General features: G+C 57.5%; 3 protein-coding genes across 3 annotated transcripts; all 3 read left to right on the top strand.

Annotated features, from left to right (window-relative positions):
* Positions 1-1,402: 1,402 nt before the first annotated feature.
* ETH_00011265 (uncharacterized protein) lies at positions 1,403-4,372 on the top strand (the record flags this gene model as incomplete). Its single annotated transcript, XM_013377368.1, has 1 exon — positions 1,403-4,372. One exon carries the CDS (start codon positions 1,403-1,405, stop codon positions 4,370-4,372), a length of 2,970 nt encoding a protein of 989 aa, XP_013232822.1.
* Positions 4,373-4,490: 118 nt separating this feature from the next.
* ETH_00011270 (RNA dependent RNA polymerase domain-containing protein, putative) lies at positions 4,491-6,778 on the top strand (the record flags this gene model as incomplete). The annotated part of the gene is made up of 3 exons (XM_013377369.1): positions 4,491-4,710; positions 5,712-5,939; positions 6,306-6,778. 3 exons carry the CDS (start codon positions 4,491-4,493, stop codon positions 6,776-6,778), a joined length of 921 nt encoding a protein of 306 aa, XP_013232823.1.
* Positions 6,779-8,096: 1,318 nt separating this feature from the next.
* On the top strand, positions 8,097-16,386 carry ETH_00011275 (uncharacterized protein; the record flags this gene model as incomplete). Its single annotated transcript, XM_013377370.1, has 11 exons — positions 8,097-8,198; positions 8,684-8,880; positions 9,132-10,408; positions 10,644-10,962; positions 11,083-11,467; positions 11,602-11,874; positions 12,244-12,858; positions 13,137-13,620; positions 14,101-14,310; positions 14,472-15,003; positions 15,528-16,386. 11 exons carry the CDS (start codon positions 8,097-8,099, stop codon positions 16,384-16,386), a joined length of 5,253 nt encoding a protein of 1,750 aa, XP_013232824.1.
* Positions 16,387-16,889: the final 503 nt, after the last annotated feature.

Below are 16,889 nucleotides of genomic sequence, written 5' to 3' on the forward strand. Positions count from 1 at the left end.
GGCGGCGGGGCCCCCCAGGGAGAAGTTGGGTGACGAACTCCTGGGGAAGGGGATTCAAAAAATAAAAGTAAATAAGGGATTCATTCAAAATGATCAGATTTATCCCAAAAGTATGATCTATTTGAAATAATGTCCCCCATTTACTCCCATTAATTTGTGCTAGCAGCAATGGCCTGGAGCGGCTCAGCAGCAGCTGTCGATACACCTGCCGTCCTGGCAGTAAAGCTGCATCGCCTCGTTTCCTTTTCGCGTTTTCTCCTTGATATTATTTATAATTATTAAATTAATAACGCGGAACATTTCAATTACCCCGCGTGTAGATCTCAATGGGATACACGAGCCACAGTAATCACTCCATATTCGCACTCGCCTTTAGACAAACAAAAGCCAAACAAAAATGCCCAAACAGACGCTAAACAATATAACTCACTATCACGCCGCAGTAAAATCAATCTGGGGCCCTAAGGAGCCTCTGAAGAGCAGCAAAGAGGGGCCTCTGGGGGCCTCTAGGGGCCCCTGAGGGGACCGTTGGGGGCCCCTGGGGGCCCCTGGGCCCCCAAGGGCCCCGTGGGCCCAGGTGTCTTCGCTCTTCCTGCTGCGGCGGTCGCTGAGCGTCTCGGGGTGTGGCTGTTAGTTTGGGGTCCAGTTTTGATTGAAATATTTTAAATTAATAAAAGAAAAAAAGAAAATAAGAAATAAAAAAGAAAATAAATTAACAAAGTTCGTGGGCCGTCTCCCAATCTGGTCCCTCCCCCAAGGCGCGCGTCGGCAGTGGAACTTCCACTTGAAATGAGTTTATTTCTGGGATTGCCCCGAAAAAAGGTGCCATTTGAATCTCTAGAGGTCCCCTAAGCTGCTGCCTCTCCATTAAGGGGGCACCCCGCTGCTGCTGGGCTTCTCGGGGGGCCCCTATATCTCCTTAAAGCTCTTCTGCTGCTGCTGCAGCCCCGGGACTCTTGCCCAAGGGAGCCCCTCTGCAGCAGCTGGGGCTTCAGGGGGCCAAGGGGCCCCCCTTGGCTGCTGAGGGGCCCTCAGGGGCCTCTGCCCAGGAGGGCCCTCGCTGCTGCTTCTTGCACAGTGCTGCAGCAGCTGCGGCAGCTCATCCCAAATTGCCGAGCGGGTGCAGCAGCAGCAGCTGCTGCTGCAGCCGGGACGGCAGTAGTCGCAACGGCCACAGCTCCAACGACCACAGCTGCAACAGCAACAACTGCAGCAACTACAGGGGCAGCTGCAGCGGGAGCACCAAACCAGAGAGATGCAGCAGCAAGAACAGAAAGAGCAGGAGCGATAGGACCAGCGACAAGTAAACGAAAAGCAACTGCAGCAAAAGCAGCAGCAACAGCAGCAGCAGGTAGACGCTCTCCATAATGGAACAGACCCTCCCCTGATAAATTCGTCCAAAATGGAAAACGGAGGAGTCAGCTTCATTAGTAGTGACTCAGCAGCAGCAGCAGCTGCTGCTGCTGCTGCAGATGCTGAGATTGATACAATCAAAGCAGCGGCGAATTCAGCTGCAGCAGCAAAAGCAGCTGCAGCTGCGGGTACGAAGACAGATACAACAAACACAACTGCAACAGCAGCAGCAACAACAACAGCAGTATCAGCTTTCGCATCACAAGCAGTTGAGTCAAATGCTGCAACAGCAGCAGCACCAGCAGGAGCAGCAGTGGACTTCCACTTTCTCCCTGCTTCAAGCCCCGCCTTGCCTGCGCTGTGCAAAAGTGAAGAGGGGGCGTCATTGGAGTCTCTGGGGGCCACGACTTGCTGCTGTGGCAGCAGCAGAAGGTGCAGCAGCATCAGCAGCAGCAGCAGCAGGTGCTGCTGCTGCTACTTGCCCCCCCCACTACTGGTAAGCTGCTTGCACACTGCAGCAGCCGCTGCAGAGGTCAGAGCCTTCTTCTCCCGCTTTGGCCCCATACGCACTTTATGGCTTAACTCGGGGTCACCCCGTCCGCCCCATTTGACGGGGGCTCCCCCAATGACGGGGTCCCCCCCAGGACTGCTGCCAGAGGGGCTTGCTGGGGCCCCTTCGGGGGCCCCCTTGGGGGTCCCCTTGAAACCTCCCTTGGGGGCCCCCGTGGGGCCCCCCTTGAAAGCTCCCTTGGAAGCCTCCTTGGGGGGCACCTCGGGGGCTCCCTTGGGAGCCACCTTGAAGGCCCCCTTGGAGGCCCCAGTAAAGGCTGCATTGGGGGGCCTCTTGGGAACCTCCTTCGGGGGCCCCTTAGGAGGCCCCCTCAAGAGCATAAAGGCTTGTTCGCAACTCCACAATGGCAGTGGCATTGTATGGTATAAAGACATACAATCAACTCAAGCAGCACTTGGGGGGGGGCCCCCAGTGTTTGGGGGCCTCCCCTGTACTCTAGAGACAGCCAGTGCCTTTTTTAGGAGGGGGCCCCTGCTGCTGATGGAGGGGGGCCCCCTCACTGCAGGGTGTGCCTGGAGGCGCTGCAGCAGCTGCGGGTCAGTGGCTTTCGAGGCAGCAGCTGCTGCAGCAACAGCAGCGAGAGCAGCTGGAGCAGCAAAAGCAGCAACAGCAGCAGCAGCAGCAACAGCAGCAACAGCAGCAACAGCAGCAGCAATTGAAGCAACTGGAGCGAGCGCAGCTCATGCTTTGCTTGAGTGGCGGCTGGGAGAACAGCAGCTGCGCATTGCATGGGGAGCAAAGCACTTCGCCGTGATGCTGGAGTTTCCTTTCAGGGCCCTAGCGGGCAGAGTGCATCTCCTTGCTGCTGCTGCTGCTGCTCCTGCCGCTGCTGCCGCTAGTGCCGTTGAGACGCAGGAGGCGGACGGCTCCCAAAGCAGCAGCAGCAGCAGCAGCAAAAGCAGCAGAGACAAGAACAGCAGCAGCAACGACAAAGGATGCTTCTTGCTGCTTTGCCCGCAGCACCCACCCCGCGTCACCGTTATGGAGATGCAAGCAGCTAGCCAAGGCGACAATCGTTGCGGGGGCCCCTCTGGGGGCCCCCTTTGGGAACCTGCTGGGGGCCCCCCTGAGGACCATTCTGAAGTCCCCATTTGGAACCCCTCTGAGAACCCACAAGATGCAAAGACGTCTTCTGGTTCCCACTTAAATAAACACGGAAAGGAAGAAGCAGCTCCGGCGGCAGCAGAAGCTTCAGCTAGAGCAGCAGCAGCAGCCGCATCAGCAGAAGCTGCAGCAGCCTTGTTGCTGGCTGGAGACGAGGAGTTGCTGCCGCCATTCCGCTGCTTTCGATTCGGCGCAGGAGCTCCGGGGCCCCGCGGTAGCCTGGTGGTCTACTGTCCGCTGCTGCAGCGGCTGACGGACTGTCCCGACTTGCTGCTGCAGCTCCCGGCTGCTGCTGCTGCTGCAGCTTCTGTTGAAGACCCTACTGGCCAGTGTAGCGCAGCAGCAAAATGCCAAGCAGCAGGAGGCTGGCTGGAAGAGCTTCGAAGACAGGGCCTCCTGGCCACAACAGTGCCTCAAGGGCCCCTCCAGGGGCCCCCAGGAAACCCCCAAAAGGGGGCTCCCAGGGTTTTTGTGACCGCAGAGCCTCCAGGCAGCGCAGCACAGCTAAGACTCATTTCCGAAGCAGTGCTGCATAGGAATCCTTCTTTGCTGCGAAGCCTTCCCCTAGTGCAGGAAGTCAGCAAGCACTGGCTTGCTCAGCCTGTCGGTGAAAGAAACCCGCTCTGCGCCCACTGTCCTGCTGCTGCTGCTGCTGCAGCACGTGCAGCAGCAGTGGCAGCTGCTGCTGCAGCAGTGAATCCTGGAAGATCGAGCTGGATTGGGCAACCGGAGTGCGCCGCCGCGGGAGCAGGAGCGCCTGCTGCGCCACGTGCAGCAAATGCAGCAGCAGCAGCAGCAGCAACACCGCCAGAGGCCCTGCAACAGTGCGGCAAAGAGCCATCAACAGCCCCCTCTGCAGCCCCGCTGCAGGAGCAGCAGCAGCTAGGAAGTGGCTCAGCCGCCTCTGTGAGTTCTGCTGGTTGGCCTTTGTGGGCAGAGCTGCAGCAGCTCCTCTCCAAGGGCATCTTGCCAGCCCCCTGCCTATTTGAAGCTGCATCTTATGGGGCGCCTAGTGTGCCTGGGGGGCCCCAAGGGCCCCAAGAGGGCCCCTGCGGCTACCTTCCGGTTTGGAGTCCTCAAGAGCACTCTTCCGGGCTGCCCGGTTCGTGCTGCAGCCCCCTTAGTTGGCCCCCAGATGCCCCCCTGGCAGTGCCTGTGACTCGGGGGCCCCCTTTGGGGGCCCCCCGGCCACTTTGTATGGTTTTGGCTGATCCTGCAGAAGACGCCCAGAAGGTCCGCGAAGGGCTGAGAGCTTTGGCTGTAGAAGCAGCTGTGGGGTATTCACCTATTTGGGGTGTATCTCCAGCTCAGCGGCTTTGCGAATTTCTGCGGAATGAACAGTAAGTAGGGCTTGAAGGCCGGAGTGGCCTGGGGAGCAGGGAAGCAGGCACAGCTGCAGCAGCAGCAGCAGCAGCTGTATCCAGTGCTGCTTGTGAGTGTCGCATGTACTGCATGTAGGCAAATGCTGCTGCCGCCTTGTAATGGCTGCAGCAGTGAGACCATAGAGATCCTGCATCTGCAGCTGACGCCTTTGCGGGTGGTTTGCCTGGGCCTATTCACTGAAAAGTCAAGCCGGCTCACCCGCTGCTTTGCTCCTGCTGCTGCTGCTACTGCTGCTGCCTTCGCCAGAGTCTCTTTGGCTGAGGAGACTGGAGCGCGGCTTTACCTGCGAGACAAGGCGAGTGGCCTGGCTGCATGCTGCAGCTGCTGCCGCTCCTGCTGCCTTTACATAAGACCCTTAAAATCTCCTTGTTCTTCTTTTTGTTGATCCTTCATGCTTCTTCTTAATTGCTTTTGCTCCTTTTTATGCGCTTCGCGCTGCAGCTACTGATGGCTTCAACTGTGTGTTTATCCTCCTTTCTTTGGCGTGCGAAGTCTTTCCATGTGTTCACTTGAGTTTGTCTACTTTTCTTAAAATGTGCAAAAGTTGGATATTTGTAAGATTGAGGTGTCTGGTGCAGTTTCTGGACAGCCTGAATAAAAAAATGATATTAAAAGTAGTTGTATTCGATGATAAATGTTCTTCTTTTGGCTTCCTTGCTGCTTTCTCTTGTTTGCATTTGCTGCTACTTTCGCCTTTTCTGTTGCCCTTCTTGGCCGTCTTCAGCTATCTTGGACTACTTTTCAAATCTGGGCTTTCTTGCTGCATTTATGGGGCAATTCCAGTGCCTCTTTTGCACCTTTATGGTTCTTATTGAGGGCTCTTTTATTCTCTTTATATGGCCTTTACAGGGCTTCTTTTCGTTTTTGTTCTCTCCTTTTCTCCAGAAACACCCCGGGGTCTCAGACCGCTTTCTCTCCAAGTCCCTCACTGCCCGAATTTCTGCAGGCCTCAGCGCTGGCCATTTGCAATTTGCTGTTCTGGGCTTTTCTATGAACCAGCTCCGCAAAGGCAGCTACTGGGCAGTCAACACTCAAGGTCCCCCCAAGCCCTAAACCCTAAACCCTAAACCCTCGGCCAAACACTCTGCGGTAACAGTCGCACGTGCTAAACTTTAGCGCACTGGTGGCTACACTACTGCTGAACCATGTGCTCCTGCTGTGGCACATGAGGAAACATTTTTAGAAGACATCTTTAGAGTTGTTAGCTTAAGGGTGCAGGGCCTGGCTTTTGGGGTTTGGAGCGTCGTGCTAGGGTTAAGGGTTTAGGGTTAAGGTTTAGGGCGAAGTCTTGCGCATGCAGGGCCCCTAAGCCGTCAGCAGGTGCTGCAGCAGCTGGGGGTTGCCTCTGCTTCTCCCCCGGGACTCTTTAGCCGCCAGTTCGGCATTTGTGTCAGCAGCACCACACCGACATTGCGCATACCTACGCTGTCTATACACCTTGGCCCAGACATCACCTCCGACTCTGTGCTCCAAAGAAGTCAGCCGCAGCAGTTCAAACCCAAGAGCGGCCAGACTTTCTGCTTCACAGGTCAGACATGGCAGCAGCAGCCACCGTGCCTGCCAGCTGCTCCGGGGTGCTGCAGCAACTCAGGGGCTAACCTGCTGCTCCAGTTGCATTGGGGCAGTGGTCTCCACCTCTTGCTTCGGCTTGGCAGGAGGGCCTCCGGGGCCTCCGGGGCCCCCAGGGCCCCAGTTGCTGCCTCTCGCCGGAGCTTTACAGTGCCACTTTGCTGCTGTGCTTTTGCCCTTGATGCTCCTTGACTCTCTTTCATAGGCTCTGTATTCCCCTTTTCCCGACCTAGGCTTTCACCTGTGTCTGATCTTTGCTAACAGCTCTGCTGCAGCTCTCCCAAAACGGCTGCTTCCGTTGCTGCTGCTGCTGCTGCTACTGCAGAGGGCTGCGGCTACATGTCTGCGCGGCTTTGGAGGCGCCTGGGCGACGCTTTCCCCCAGCTGAGGCGGTGCAGCGCCGTGCAAATGCGCCTGGGAGGCCTCAAGGGGATGCTCGTGCTGCACCCGACCTTTCCCCCGGGGCTGCTGGAGAGGGGCCAAGACATAATGGCCCACGCGTCCATGGCCAAGTTTGCTGCAGCCGCGCATTTGCAGGTCCCCACAGGGCCCCGCGCTGCCAGTCTGCAGCAGCAGCAGCAGCAGCAGCAGCAGCCGCAGCAGTGTAGCAACTGCATGCGGCCGGTGCCGCTGCTGCAGCGCCCGCAGGCACTACCAGCCGCAGGCAGATCCACTGTAACGCTTTGCACCTATATTGGCTTTCTAAAATGCATGCAAACTTGCATGTGTCTTGCAGGATTTGGAGGTAAACGACCACTCAAGGCGACTAGCGGCTTTTCTGAACCACCAGGTAAGTAGAGGTGTCCGTACACCCCAGCCCCTAGCAGGGAAGCGCTAAGGGGGGCTCTTTTGCTGCTTCCTTTCCCCACATTTTGCTTCTTGTGTGCCAGCAGCTTCTTTCGAGATTTGTGCTTGCTTCTTAATACATGGCCGCAGACTTGAAAATACAAGGGCGTGGGCACATGCATGCAACTATGCCTTTGTGGGTGTTTGTGTACATGTACTTCGTCTTTATATGCTTCAAGATTCTTTTTTTCCTTGCTTCATGCTGACTGCTGTCTGTGTCCTGCTGCTGCTGCTGTCCTGCATTGCTGCTGCTGCTCACGCCCTCCGCCTTTTTCTGCTCCCTTTACTCTCAGGTCATTTTGCTGCTCGACTCTCGCGGGGTTCCATACAGCGCTTTTGCGGCGCTGCAGCAGCGCGCGCTGGACCTCTTGAGGGGCTCGGAGAGACAAAGTGAGAGCAGCAGGCCCCCGTCTCTTTGCAGCAGCAGCAGCGGCAGCTGCTGCTGCTGCTGCTGTAGCAGATGTACTGCTGCAGCATTGCATGGGCCATCAGCCGCGCGGCCCTCTGTAGGCATCCTGCATTCATCTGCCTGATCGCCTTTTGATCCTGTCTCTGTAAAATTTATGGCACCATTCTCTGACTGGCTGTGGCTGCTGCCGCTGCCGCCCCTGCTGCTGCTGCTTCTGCTGCTGTCAGGGACGTCGGCGCTGGCTCTGCTGCAGTGCGCCGAAACCGACCAAGACATCAAAGGCCCCGCTGTTCGGGCTGTGCTGAAGCTGCTGCAGAACTGCGGCTTCACCCTGCGGGAGCCTTTTCTTAGGAGCGTCTTGCAAGCAGCAGAGACCCACTGCCTCTTTCTGATGCAGCAGAAAGCCCGCATATTTGTCGAGGTGACCAAAGCATAGCAGCAACAGCAGCACCTGCAGCAGCAGCGGCAATACTAGCGCCAGCAGTAGTGTTCTTTTGGCACCGCATGCATGCAACTCCCCATGACCTGCAGCCCAGCCGCAGCTGTTGCTGCATTGACTACTGGGTCGCTACTCCCCACTTCAGCTTCTGCTGCTGCACTGCCGATCTGATGCTGTTTGCTGCCGCCGTTTGCTGCTGCTGCTGACGCAGAAAGGAGCCTACCTCTTCGGTGTAGCCGACCCAACCCAAACACTTCTTTATGATCATGGCTGGCGATGGGGGTCAAGTGCGCGCCGCTGCTGTGCAGGGCTGCCTGAGGTGTACGTACACCTCACGAGGTCAAGCCAGGCTCCTTGGGAGCTCTGCGGGACCAGCTCAGAGGGGCCTGAGCACTGCTACAGCAGCGCGTGCTGCAGCAGCGATGCCTGCAGCAGCAAATCCTGGTGCAACAGCAACCACTGCTGCAGCAGCGACTCGACACAACACCCCCGCACGCACAGGGTGGCCCTGCCAGTGCCCTGCGGTGCTGCAGCGCCTTACCAAAGCCCCAAATCGGAAGTGCTCTCAGGGGTCGTCGCCATTGTTAAGTCCCCTTGCATGCACCCGGGAGACATTCAGCTTTGTTACGCTGTAACTCAAACCCTAAACCACAAACCCTGCTTCACAAACCCTTATCACTAGCCTCCACAGCTGCTGTTCAGTGTTTGTGCTGCAGCACGGCACCCTCCGTGCATGCAGAAACTTGCTTCATTAGGCTTGCTTCTTGTACTCAAGGCCGTCATGGACGGCTTGGGAACTTGAATAACGTTTAGCTGCGTGCATTTTCACGCATGTACACGCTTTAGCATGCGTGGACACGCTTTTGCACGCATTCACCCGCTTTTGGACGCGGGTGCATGCATGTGCATGCGTATGCATGCATTTGCATGCGCTTGCATGCATTTTATTCATTTGCATGCGTTTGCATGCGTGTGAATGCGTCTGTGGGGCCGTCTGCGGTGTGTCCAGGTGGGCCCCGAGGAGCTACCTGCGGACTCGCCGCTGAGGGCCCCTTTGGAGCGGGCGCCGACTGCAGACGATCCCGATCCCAGCGCGCTGGCCCTGCGGGACCTTCTTGTCTTTCCCTGCCCCCCTCTGGGCCCCAACTTGGCTGCCGCTGATGGGGTTTGGCCTCCCCTCAATGTGCGGCACCCGGCGGTCAAGCGGTGAGCTGCATGCACAGGCGCGGGCGGGTTCCGCCTGCGCTGCTGTTGCATGTTGCTGCTGCGACACTAGCAGGTGCTGGTACAGCTGCCCTTGCGCCGGTTGCTGCTGCTGCATTTGCAGCTGCTGCTGCTGTTGCTGATGTGCGCCCGCCTCACTTTTCGTTTGTCCTGCTCTGCACTGGAATGCATTGCTGATGGGTTTGGGAAGGCGGCTGCTGCGGCTGTTGCTGTTGTTGCTGCTGCTGCTGCAGGGGGGGTGGACCAGGCTGCCACTACAGCTACCGCGACCTGCCCAACATGCTGTCAGGGGGAGACCTAGACGGCGACAAATATTGGGTGATATGGGAGCCCTTGTTAGTGCAGCCACTTTTGGAAAATTGGATTAAGGGTGCAGCTCCGGCCCCTGCAGCTGTGCACGAGCCAACCCCAGAATGTGTTGGTAAGGAGGCCCTCAGCTGCAGCAGCAGCAGCAGCACCGACAGCAGCAGCAGCAGCTCCTGCAGTGGCAGTGAAGCAGAAGGCGACACTGAGGACGAGCCATGGCCAGCAGATTCTCCAACAGCAGCAGAGAAAGAGGGAAAAATAGACGGGAGGCACGAAACTGCTTCGACAGCAGTAGCAGCAGAAGGAACAACAATAGCTTCACCAGCAACAACACCAACTGCAGCAGCAACGTCAACAGCAACAATGGACCCACAGGTGCCTTATACGATTGAGACTGATGAGCGACAGGGAGAGAAGCACACAGCTGCACTGCGCACGACAGCAGACCAGAGGCCAAGAGGAGCTGATGATGGGCTTCAACTTGAAATATTCCAGACGGAAACAGTTGCAGCACCAACGGCTGAAGCAGCAGAAAGAGCAGCAGCAGCAGCAGCGACAGCAGCAACAGCAGCAGCAGAAGCAGTAGTAGAAGCACAAGAAGAAGCAGAAATAGCAAATGCCGAGCAGCAGGAACAAAGCCTTGGAGGATATTCGACTCCCCGCTCCCTGGAGCCTCCTAGGAAGCAACAGCAGGCCTTGGATATTAAAAGGGCAAAACACGCAAGGCCGCAGAGCCCCACTGCAGCAACAACAGCAGCAGCAGCAGCAGCAGCCGGAGGGGCGGAGACGCAGGCTCTGGCCCGGTACCTGCTGAAGGTGCAGAGGCAGTGTCAGTTAGGCATCATTGCGAAGAGCCACTTGCGCTTCTGCCACTTGCCAGTTTGTTACTACACAGAGGACTGGAAAAGGGGCAAGGCGAGCAGCGAGGGGGCTTTGGCCCTGGCAGATCTTGCTGCTGCTGCAGTGGACGCCCCGAAGACGGGGAAGCAGGTGCTGCTGCGCAGCAGCCTGCGCTGCTTCCTCGAACCCCACTTCCTGGCCAGCCCAGACCACAGACAGGCAGAGTTTGCTGCAGTCAATCTCCGCAGCAGAACTAAAAGCTTTGTCTCCTGCAGCATTTTGGGCTGCCTCTACGACAGACTTGCCCTCATCTTGCCCCCGCCGAGGCCCTGCCTGGCGGCAGTGGCTCTCCGCCCGCCCCAAGGTGACCAGTGGACCTTCTGTGTGTTTGCTGCTTTTCTCTGGCAGTACAGCTCTCTTTGCATTCTCCCTGGCCCTTCCGCTGCTGCTACTCTGGGTCGCTGCTGCTGCAGCGGCTCTCTACAATGCTGCAGATTCATCCCCCACTGCTTCTGCTGCTGCTATTGTGGTAGCTGTGCATAAGAGTCTGTCTAAGCCGTCACTGTTGCTGCTGCTGCTGCTGCTGCGGCTCTCCGTAGGCAGCCCGGATCCGCGGCTGTTCTGCCCTGTGAGGGTCAAAACAGTCTGTGTGGGCTTTGAGTATCGGCCCGAGGCTTTGCTTCCCTACAAGGGAGAGAGCCGAATTTACTGTTTGCACATGGAAGTGGCTCTGCCCCCTCTACTAGTGGGTGGGGGCCCCCCGCCCCCCGGCAGCAGTCAAGACGGATTACCCCGCAGCATTCTTACTGCCCTGCATATCTCAGCGAAAAACTGCAGGGCCTGCATACGCACGCAGAGCCTCCCCCTCCCCAGCAGCAGCAGCAGCAGCAACAGCAATAGCGCCAGTAGCAGCAGCAGGTAAGTGTGCTTTGTGGCTCCATCTCTACGGGCTGCCTGTGTTGCTGCAGGCGGCGTGCCCCCCATGAACCCTTTACTTTCCACTATCACTTTTGTGGATTTTCCTCGTGTTATTTGCAGTGGCAGCTGCAGCGCCCGCAGCAGCAAGTGCAGCAGCAGCTCGAGTGAGACCGGATGCCTTGCAGGCAGATCGATAGCCGGAGCGCTTCCAGCGGCAGGAGGAGGAGCAGCGGCAACAGCAGCGCCAGCTGCTACTGCTGCCGCTACTGCTGCTGGAAGCTGCCTCCGAATCCCTGTTAGCAGCCCCAACGCGCAGCAGCATTCTCGGCCTTGCTGTGCTGTGCTGCACTCTGCTGCTGAAGCTTCTGCTTCGCTTCCCTATCCTCTCCTCTACTGTTCCCTTAGCTGCGACCTCGGGCTTGCTTTGAAGGATCCTCTGGCTGCATGTACTGAGGTGGAGCTAGGAGGCAAGGCTTTGGTTCTGCTGCTGCTGCCGCTTATGCTGGTGCTTCTGCTGCTGCTGCTGCTGCCGTTGCTTTGCAGCTGCTGCGTTTGTTTGTCCTCGTGCTGATTTTTCTGCCGATAAGGCTGCTGTGTTTGCGGCCCACTGTCTGCTGCTGCTGCTGCTGCATACTCTAGGGACTTCTTTCCCTCTTCATTGCGATGGTCTTGCCTGCGACGAGTTATGATTCCGGCATGCTTCTTGTTGCCCCTATGCAGTTCATATGTGCTGCTGCTGCTGCTGCAACTCTTGCTGCAGTTGCTCTGGAGTACGTTTTAGCTTCTACTGGGGAGGCTGCAGTCAGCCCCGCTGTCTTCGGCCGTCCCACAGTGCTGCTTCCTCCTCAGCTGTGGGGTCCCGATCGCTCTGCAGTGTACGTACACCTGCCAAGGCCTGCGGAGGACCTCCAGGTAGACAGCGCTTACAGGCAGTAACCGTTGCTGCTGCTGCTGCCGCCGCGTGCCCCCTTGCTGCTTTAGTTGCTGCTGCAACTGCTGCAGCTGCCGCTGCTGTGTGAACGCTTGTCCTGGCAAGGCCCGTGCAATTAGTCTTGTTGCCTTGGTAGCTGGTCATGCTGCTTCGTTTCATTCTGCTGCTGCACTGGGCGCTGGCGTTAGTGCTGCTGCTGCTTTGGCGCGCAGTAGAAGTTTTGCTGCTGCTACTGTTGCTGCTGCTGCTGGTGCCTCTTCTGCGGGGGCTGCCAATAGGGCTGCTTCTATTGCTCCTGCTGCATACATTCACAGTTAAACACGAAAGTTTTATTTTGTATTTGTTGACAGGCACTCCTTGAGGCTCTTAACAAGCAACTTCTGCTTCTGCTGCCGCCGCCTCATCCCCCTTCTCCGCCGCTGCAGCAGCTGACTCTGCTTCCAGGCAGCAGCCAGCTGCAGCACGCAGTGTACATTGGGACGCTCTCCAGCAGCAGCAGCAGTAGAAATGAATTGCTGTCTCCGATGTTTGACAGAGGCATTGGCACGGACTGCTGCTGTGTCCCTTCTGCTGCTGCCACAGAGGAGCCTCTGGCCCTCTTATCCCTCACCCCCCACGGAGCTGTTTGGGAGGACTGGCAAGAAGCCCCTTGGCTGCAGGAGCTGCAGACTGAGGATTTCCTGCTGCGCTGTCTCTCATTCAGCCCTTTCAAGGGCCCCTACAGCAGCAGCAACAACAGCAGCAGTAGCAGCAGCAGCAGCAAAAGTGGTGAGAGGAGTGGGGAGGAGCTGCTGCAGCAACTGACACGCCTGGCCAGTGCAGCAGTAGCAAGCCAGCAGGAAAAGGCGCTGCAGCTGCGCCCGCAGCTGAGGCCGCGCCTGGACTGCTGCAGGCCTCTTGTTGCTGCTGCTTATGCAGCTAAAAAGCCCTCGAAGAGGAGGCCTAGGAATTTCGTCGTGCTCGATGTGAGGCAGCGGATTGCTGCTACATGGGGCGTTTCAATGCTTTCTTTGCTGCTTCTCTTATCCTCTTAGTACCATTTGCATGCAAAGCCTCTGCTGCGGCTGCCTCGCTGCTGCTGCGCAGCAGCCTGAGCCTCTTGCTGCAGCTCGCTGGCTAGCTGAGTCTACATGTTTTTGAGTGTAGCGCTGCTGCCTTGCTGCTCGCTTCAGCTAGCTGGACCTTTTTTTGGTTGTCAGATTTTTGCTGCGTTTTCTGTGTCTGTTCTGCTGCCGTCCTTCAGCGCCCCCTGACAGGGCTGTGTCTTCGTCTGCTGCTGCTGCAGCTGCTGGCGAAACTGCCGGCCAGCAGCAATTCGGGCGCGAGGGTGCAGCAGCTGTGGCGGGCCCTGGGGGTGCAGCTGCACTTGCCTCTGTTAGGCCTTTCTGCCCCAGGCCAAAGGCCCCTGGGATCGACTTTGTACTCGATCTCAGCCCTGGCTGACGGCGCCATGGACGCTTTCGGCGTCAAGCTGCTGCTGCAGCACCACTGGAAGCACAGACGGCACCTGCTGCTGCAGCTGAACAACCAGCAGCTCCAGCAGCTGCAGCAGCAGCTGCAGCAGCAGCAGCGTCAGCCCCAGCAGCAGCGAGTCGCCCCGCAGGCAGCCATATGGGAAATCGTGCGACGAGCAGCATCACACATTGCTCCGTCACAAGAGAGAGAGGCAGCACTGCCAAAGGACATCATTTGCAGCAGCAGCAGCAGCAGCAGTAGCAGCAAACTCAGTAAGCTGAAAGCCATCCCACCACTCTCGCACAAACGAGAAAGCCTCCCAGAGCTCCCTGAGCACTTCTATGGCAGCAGTTGCTACCAGCTGCTGCTTACTGCATGGCTAGCTAGCCAGGCTGCTGCATGTGCAGCCAAGCAAACGGCCAGCTTTCCGGCCAGCAATCAATCTCGCTAGCCAGCTAGCTGTCTAGCTAGCTAGCTGACTAGCTATTTAGCATTCTAGTAAGCCGGCTGTCTGGCTAGCTATCTGTCTAGCGAGCTAGCTGGCTGTGCAGCTAGCTAGCTACTTGTGGCCAGTAGGCATCTAGCAAGATAGCAGTGTAGCCAAATTCCTATCGCTTCAGGCCTCGAGAAGGCAACCTGCCTCATTTGCCTCTTTCTCAGCTTATTGGCCCTTAGTATCTGCTTTGGTGTCTGCAAAGCCTAGGCTAGTTCGGCCAGTTTCGATAGTGCTGCGAAGTTCTGTTGCTGCTCAGGCCGGGCCACTTTGGCGTTCAGCAGCGCAGCTTCTGCTTCTTCATTCCTTCTGCAGCAGCAGCAGCAGCAAAACGGGGCCCCAGGGGGCCCTTTGCTGCTGCTGAGGCGGCTGCCGCTGCCCTTCGAGCTGAAAGTAAGCCCCCTGTGGCCGACCTGCCACTGGGCAGTTCGGCAGCAAGCGAAGGAGCTGCAGCAGCAGCTGGAGAGAGGTATGTCCGCCGGCGCTGCTGCACTAGCTGCTGCTGCAGCATAGCAGCTTCCCTTGCAGCTACGAGGCCCCAGAAGCAACACCGCAGCAGCAAACAGCAAGAGAGGCCGGAGCCCCAAATGCCGCCTCTTCTGTGTGGCCTCAATTTTGCTGTTTTCTCAGGAAGCAAGAAGACTCAAAAGCGCAGCATTGCAGAAGCAGAAGAGACAAGGAAAGCAGCAAAAGAAGATTTGTGGGGTTTGCAAAAGCCCGAAGCAGCAGACAGCTCAGCTCGCCCCCTCTCGCAGCTCCCCCTGTGGCACTTGAGGCGGCGAGGAATTGACAGCCAAAGTGACCTCCTCGAGCTGCTGCAGCAGCTGCACCAGGGGGCCCTCCCGCTGCCTTGCTTCGCAGCAAGTTCGGCCCCCCGCAGCACCGGCGCCGCAGTCTGTTCTGAGGGCACCTGCTGCAGCGGCGGGGAGGCCCCTTCAGGGTACTTCGAGGGGGCCCACCGCCAAGGTCCCCCCGAACTGGAGCTCGACCTAGACCTGATCTCGTGGTGCCCTGAACGGCTGCTGGAGTTCGGCGGGGAAGTGGGCAGGCTCAAGAAGGCGTGGGACACAAGACTGCAGCAGCTGCTGCTGCGCTTTGGAGTTCAAGATGAAGCTGCGCTGCTCTCGGGGCTCTGCGACAGTGAGGCCTCCCCCGCGCTCAGGTACATGGAGGGCTGGCAAGCAAAGGCAAGTTCTCAGAAGCGCTGCTGTGCTCTCCCACATATAACTAGCAATGTAGCTAGCTTTATAGCTAGCTATATAAGCAGCTATATAGGCAGCTAGCTAGCTAGCTAGCTAGCTAGCTAGCTAGCAAAATAGATAGATAGATGGATAGATAGATAAATAGATGGATAAATGGATAAAAAGATGGGAAACTGGACAGCTAGCTTTGAAGGCAGGCTAGCTGGCTAGCTACGCAGTTGTGTGGATGAGCAGCAGACGAGGAGGCTAGCTGCAGTTGTTTCTCAGTCCGTTTATTCTTTCACTGCACGCTGCATCCTGGACTTGGCCTCCTCCCATCCTAATATTTCTTGCTCTCATTCGCCACTTTTTGCCTTTTTTCTGCCTTTTCCTTTTACTTTCGTATCTATTCTGCCTTTTTCTTTTATCTTTTAATCTCATTTTCTGTCTCTAGGAAGTCTGCGCCTTCCAGATGCCTCCTGGGTCTTTTCTCTTGACTCTCCAGGTCTGCCTCTGTTGGCTCCAGCTCTACTGCGCGTGTGGGGTGTCTTTGTCTTTACCTTTTTGATTTATTTTTATTTTCATTCTCTTTTCTGGCCCCCCAGATGCGTCTCAGCATGGAGGCTCTTTGCAGCCACTTCTGGCCTCTGCGCTTCTTTGGAAAATCTCTAACAACCGACCAAAAACGAATTGTGGCAGTGACAGCCTACTACTTCTCTTACGTGTCCCAAGGGGCTCTCGAGGGCTTCTTGGCAGCAGCAGGGAGGCCCCCTAGCGGCCAGGGATGCCCTCTGCAGCAGAACCTGCAGGAGGGTTCCTCAGGGTCCTCCGCAGGGACCCCAGAGGCCTCCCCAGAACCCCTCGCAGGGCCCCCACTGCTCACGAGGAGCGAGCTCAGGGCCCTGGAGGCCCTGGGCATTCTGCCCTCGGCACAGTTGGGGGACTCTCCAGTGCACAGCAGCGGCGCAGCAGCAGACAGCAGCAGTGCAGCAGCAGAGAGCAGCAGCACAGCAGCAGACAGCTGCAGCACAATCGAGACGCCCAGGAGCCCGCAAGGACTCCTAGAGCAGCTCAACAAGGGGCCCCTCCAACACCCAAATGGCAGGCCCCAGGAGCCAGACAGCGCGGGGGACATTTCGGGGGCCCCCTGTGGGCCCCAGGCTACTCAGGGAGGAAGCTCGCTAGGAAACACTTTCCAGCCTGAGGAGCAGCAGCGTGAGCAGCAGCAGCAGCAACAGCAGCAGCAACAGCAAAGTCCGGGGCAGCAGCAGCACTTCTGTTCTTTTGCCTGGATGCTCTACCCCAACGAGCTTAAAGACATAAAGGCTCTCACGCTCGCCGCAGCCGCGCTCCATGAGCCCTAACTTCCCGCCCTACGAAGTGCTGCAGCCAGGCCCAGCTAGCCGCAGCTAGCTAGAGCTAACTGCGACTAACTCTAGCTAGCTCTAGCTAGCTGCGGCTGGCCCTGGCTAGCTGCGGCTAGCTCTAGCTAGCTGCGGCTAGCTCTAGCTAGCTGCGGCTAGCTCTAGCTAGCTGCGGCTAGCTCTAGCTAGCTGCGGCTAGCTCTAGCTAGCTGCGGCTAGCTCTAGCTAGCTGCGGCTAGCCCTAGCTAGCTGCGGCTAGCTCTAGCTAGCTGCGGCTAGCTCTAGCTAGCTGCGGCTAGCTCTGGCAATGAATTTGCATGCGTATAAAGCTCACGAACAATTCCAAAGTCTATATTTGAATAAGCTACTCTGCTTGTGTTGAGAATTCCTTCAATAGCTCCTGCAATTAATCCTTTTGCCTCTATTTCTCCAGCTTTTTTATGATGTTTTGCATGCATAATGTACTCCTCCAAGCAGCAAAGCTACATCGATGGGCCCTAGAC

Source organism: Eimeria tenella, genomic scaffold (genome assembly GCF_000499545.2).
Source record: "Eimeria tenella Houghton genomic scaffold, Eth_scaff5, whole genome shotgun sequence".
NCBI lineage: Eukaryota > Apicomplexa > Conoidasida > Eucoccidiorida > Eimeriidae > Eimeria > Eimeria tenella.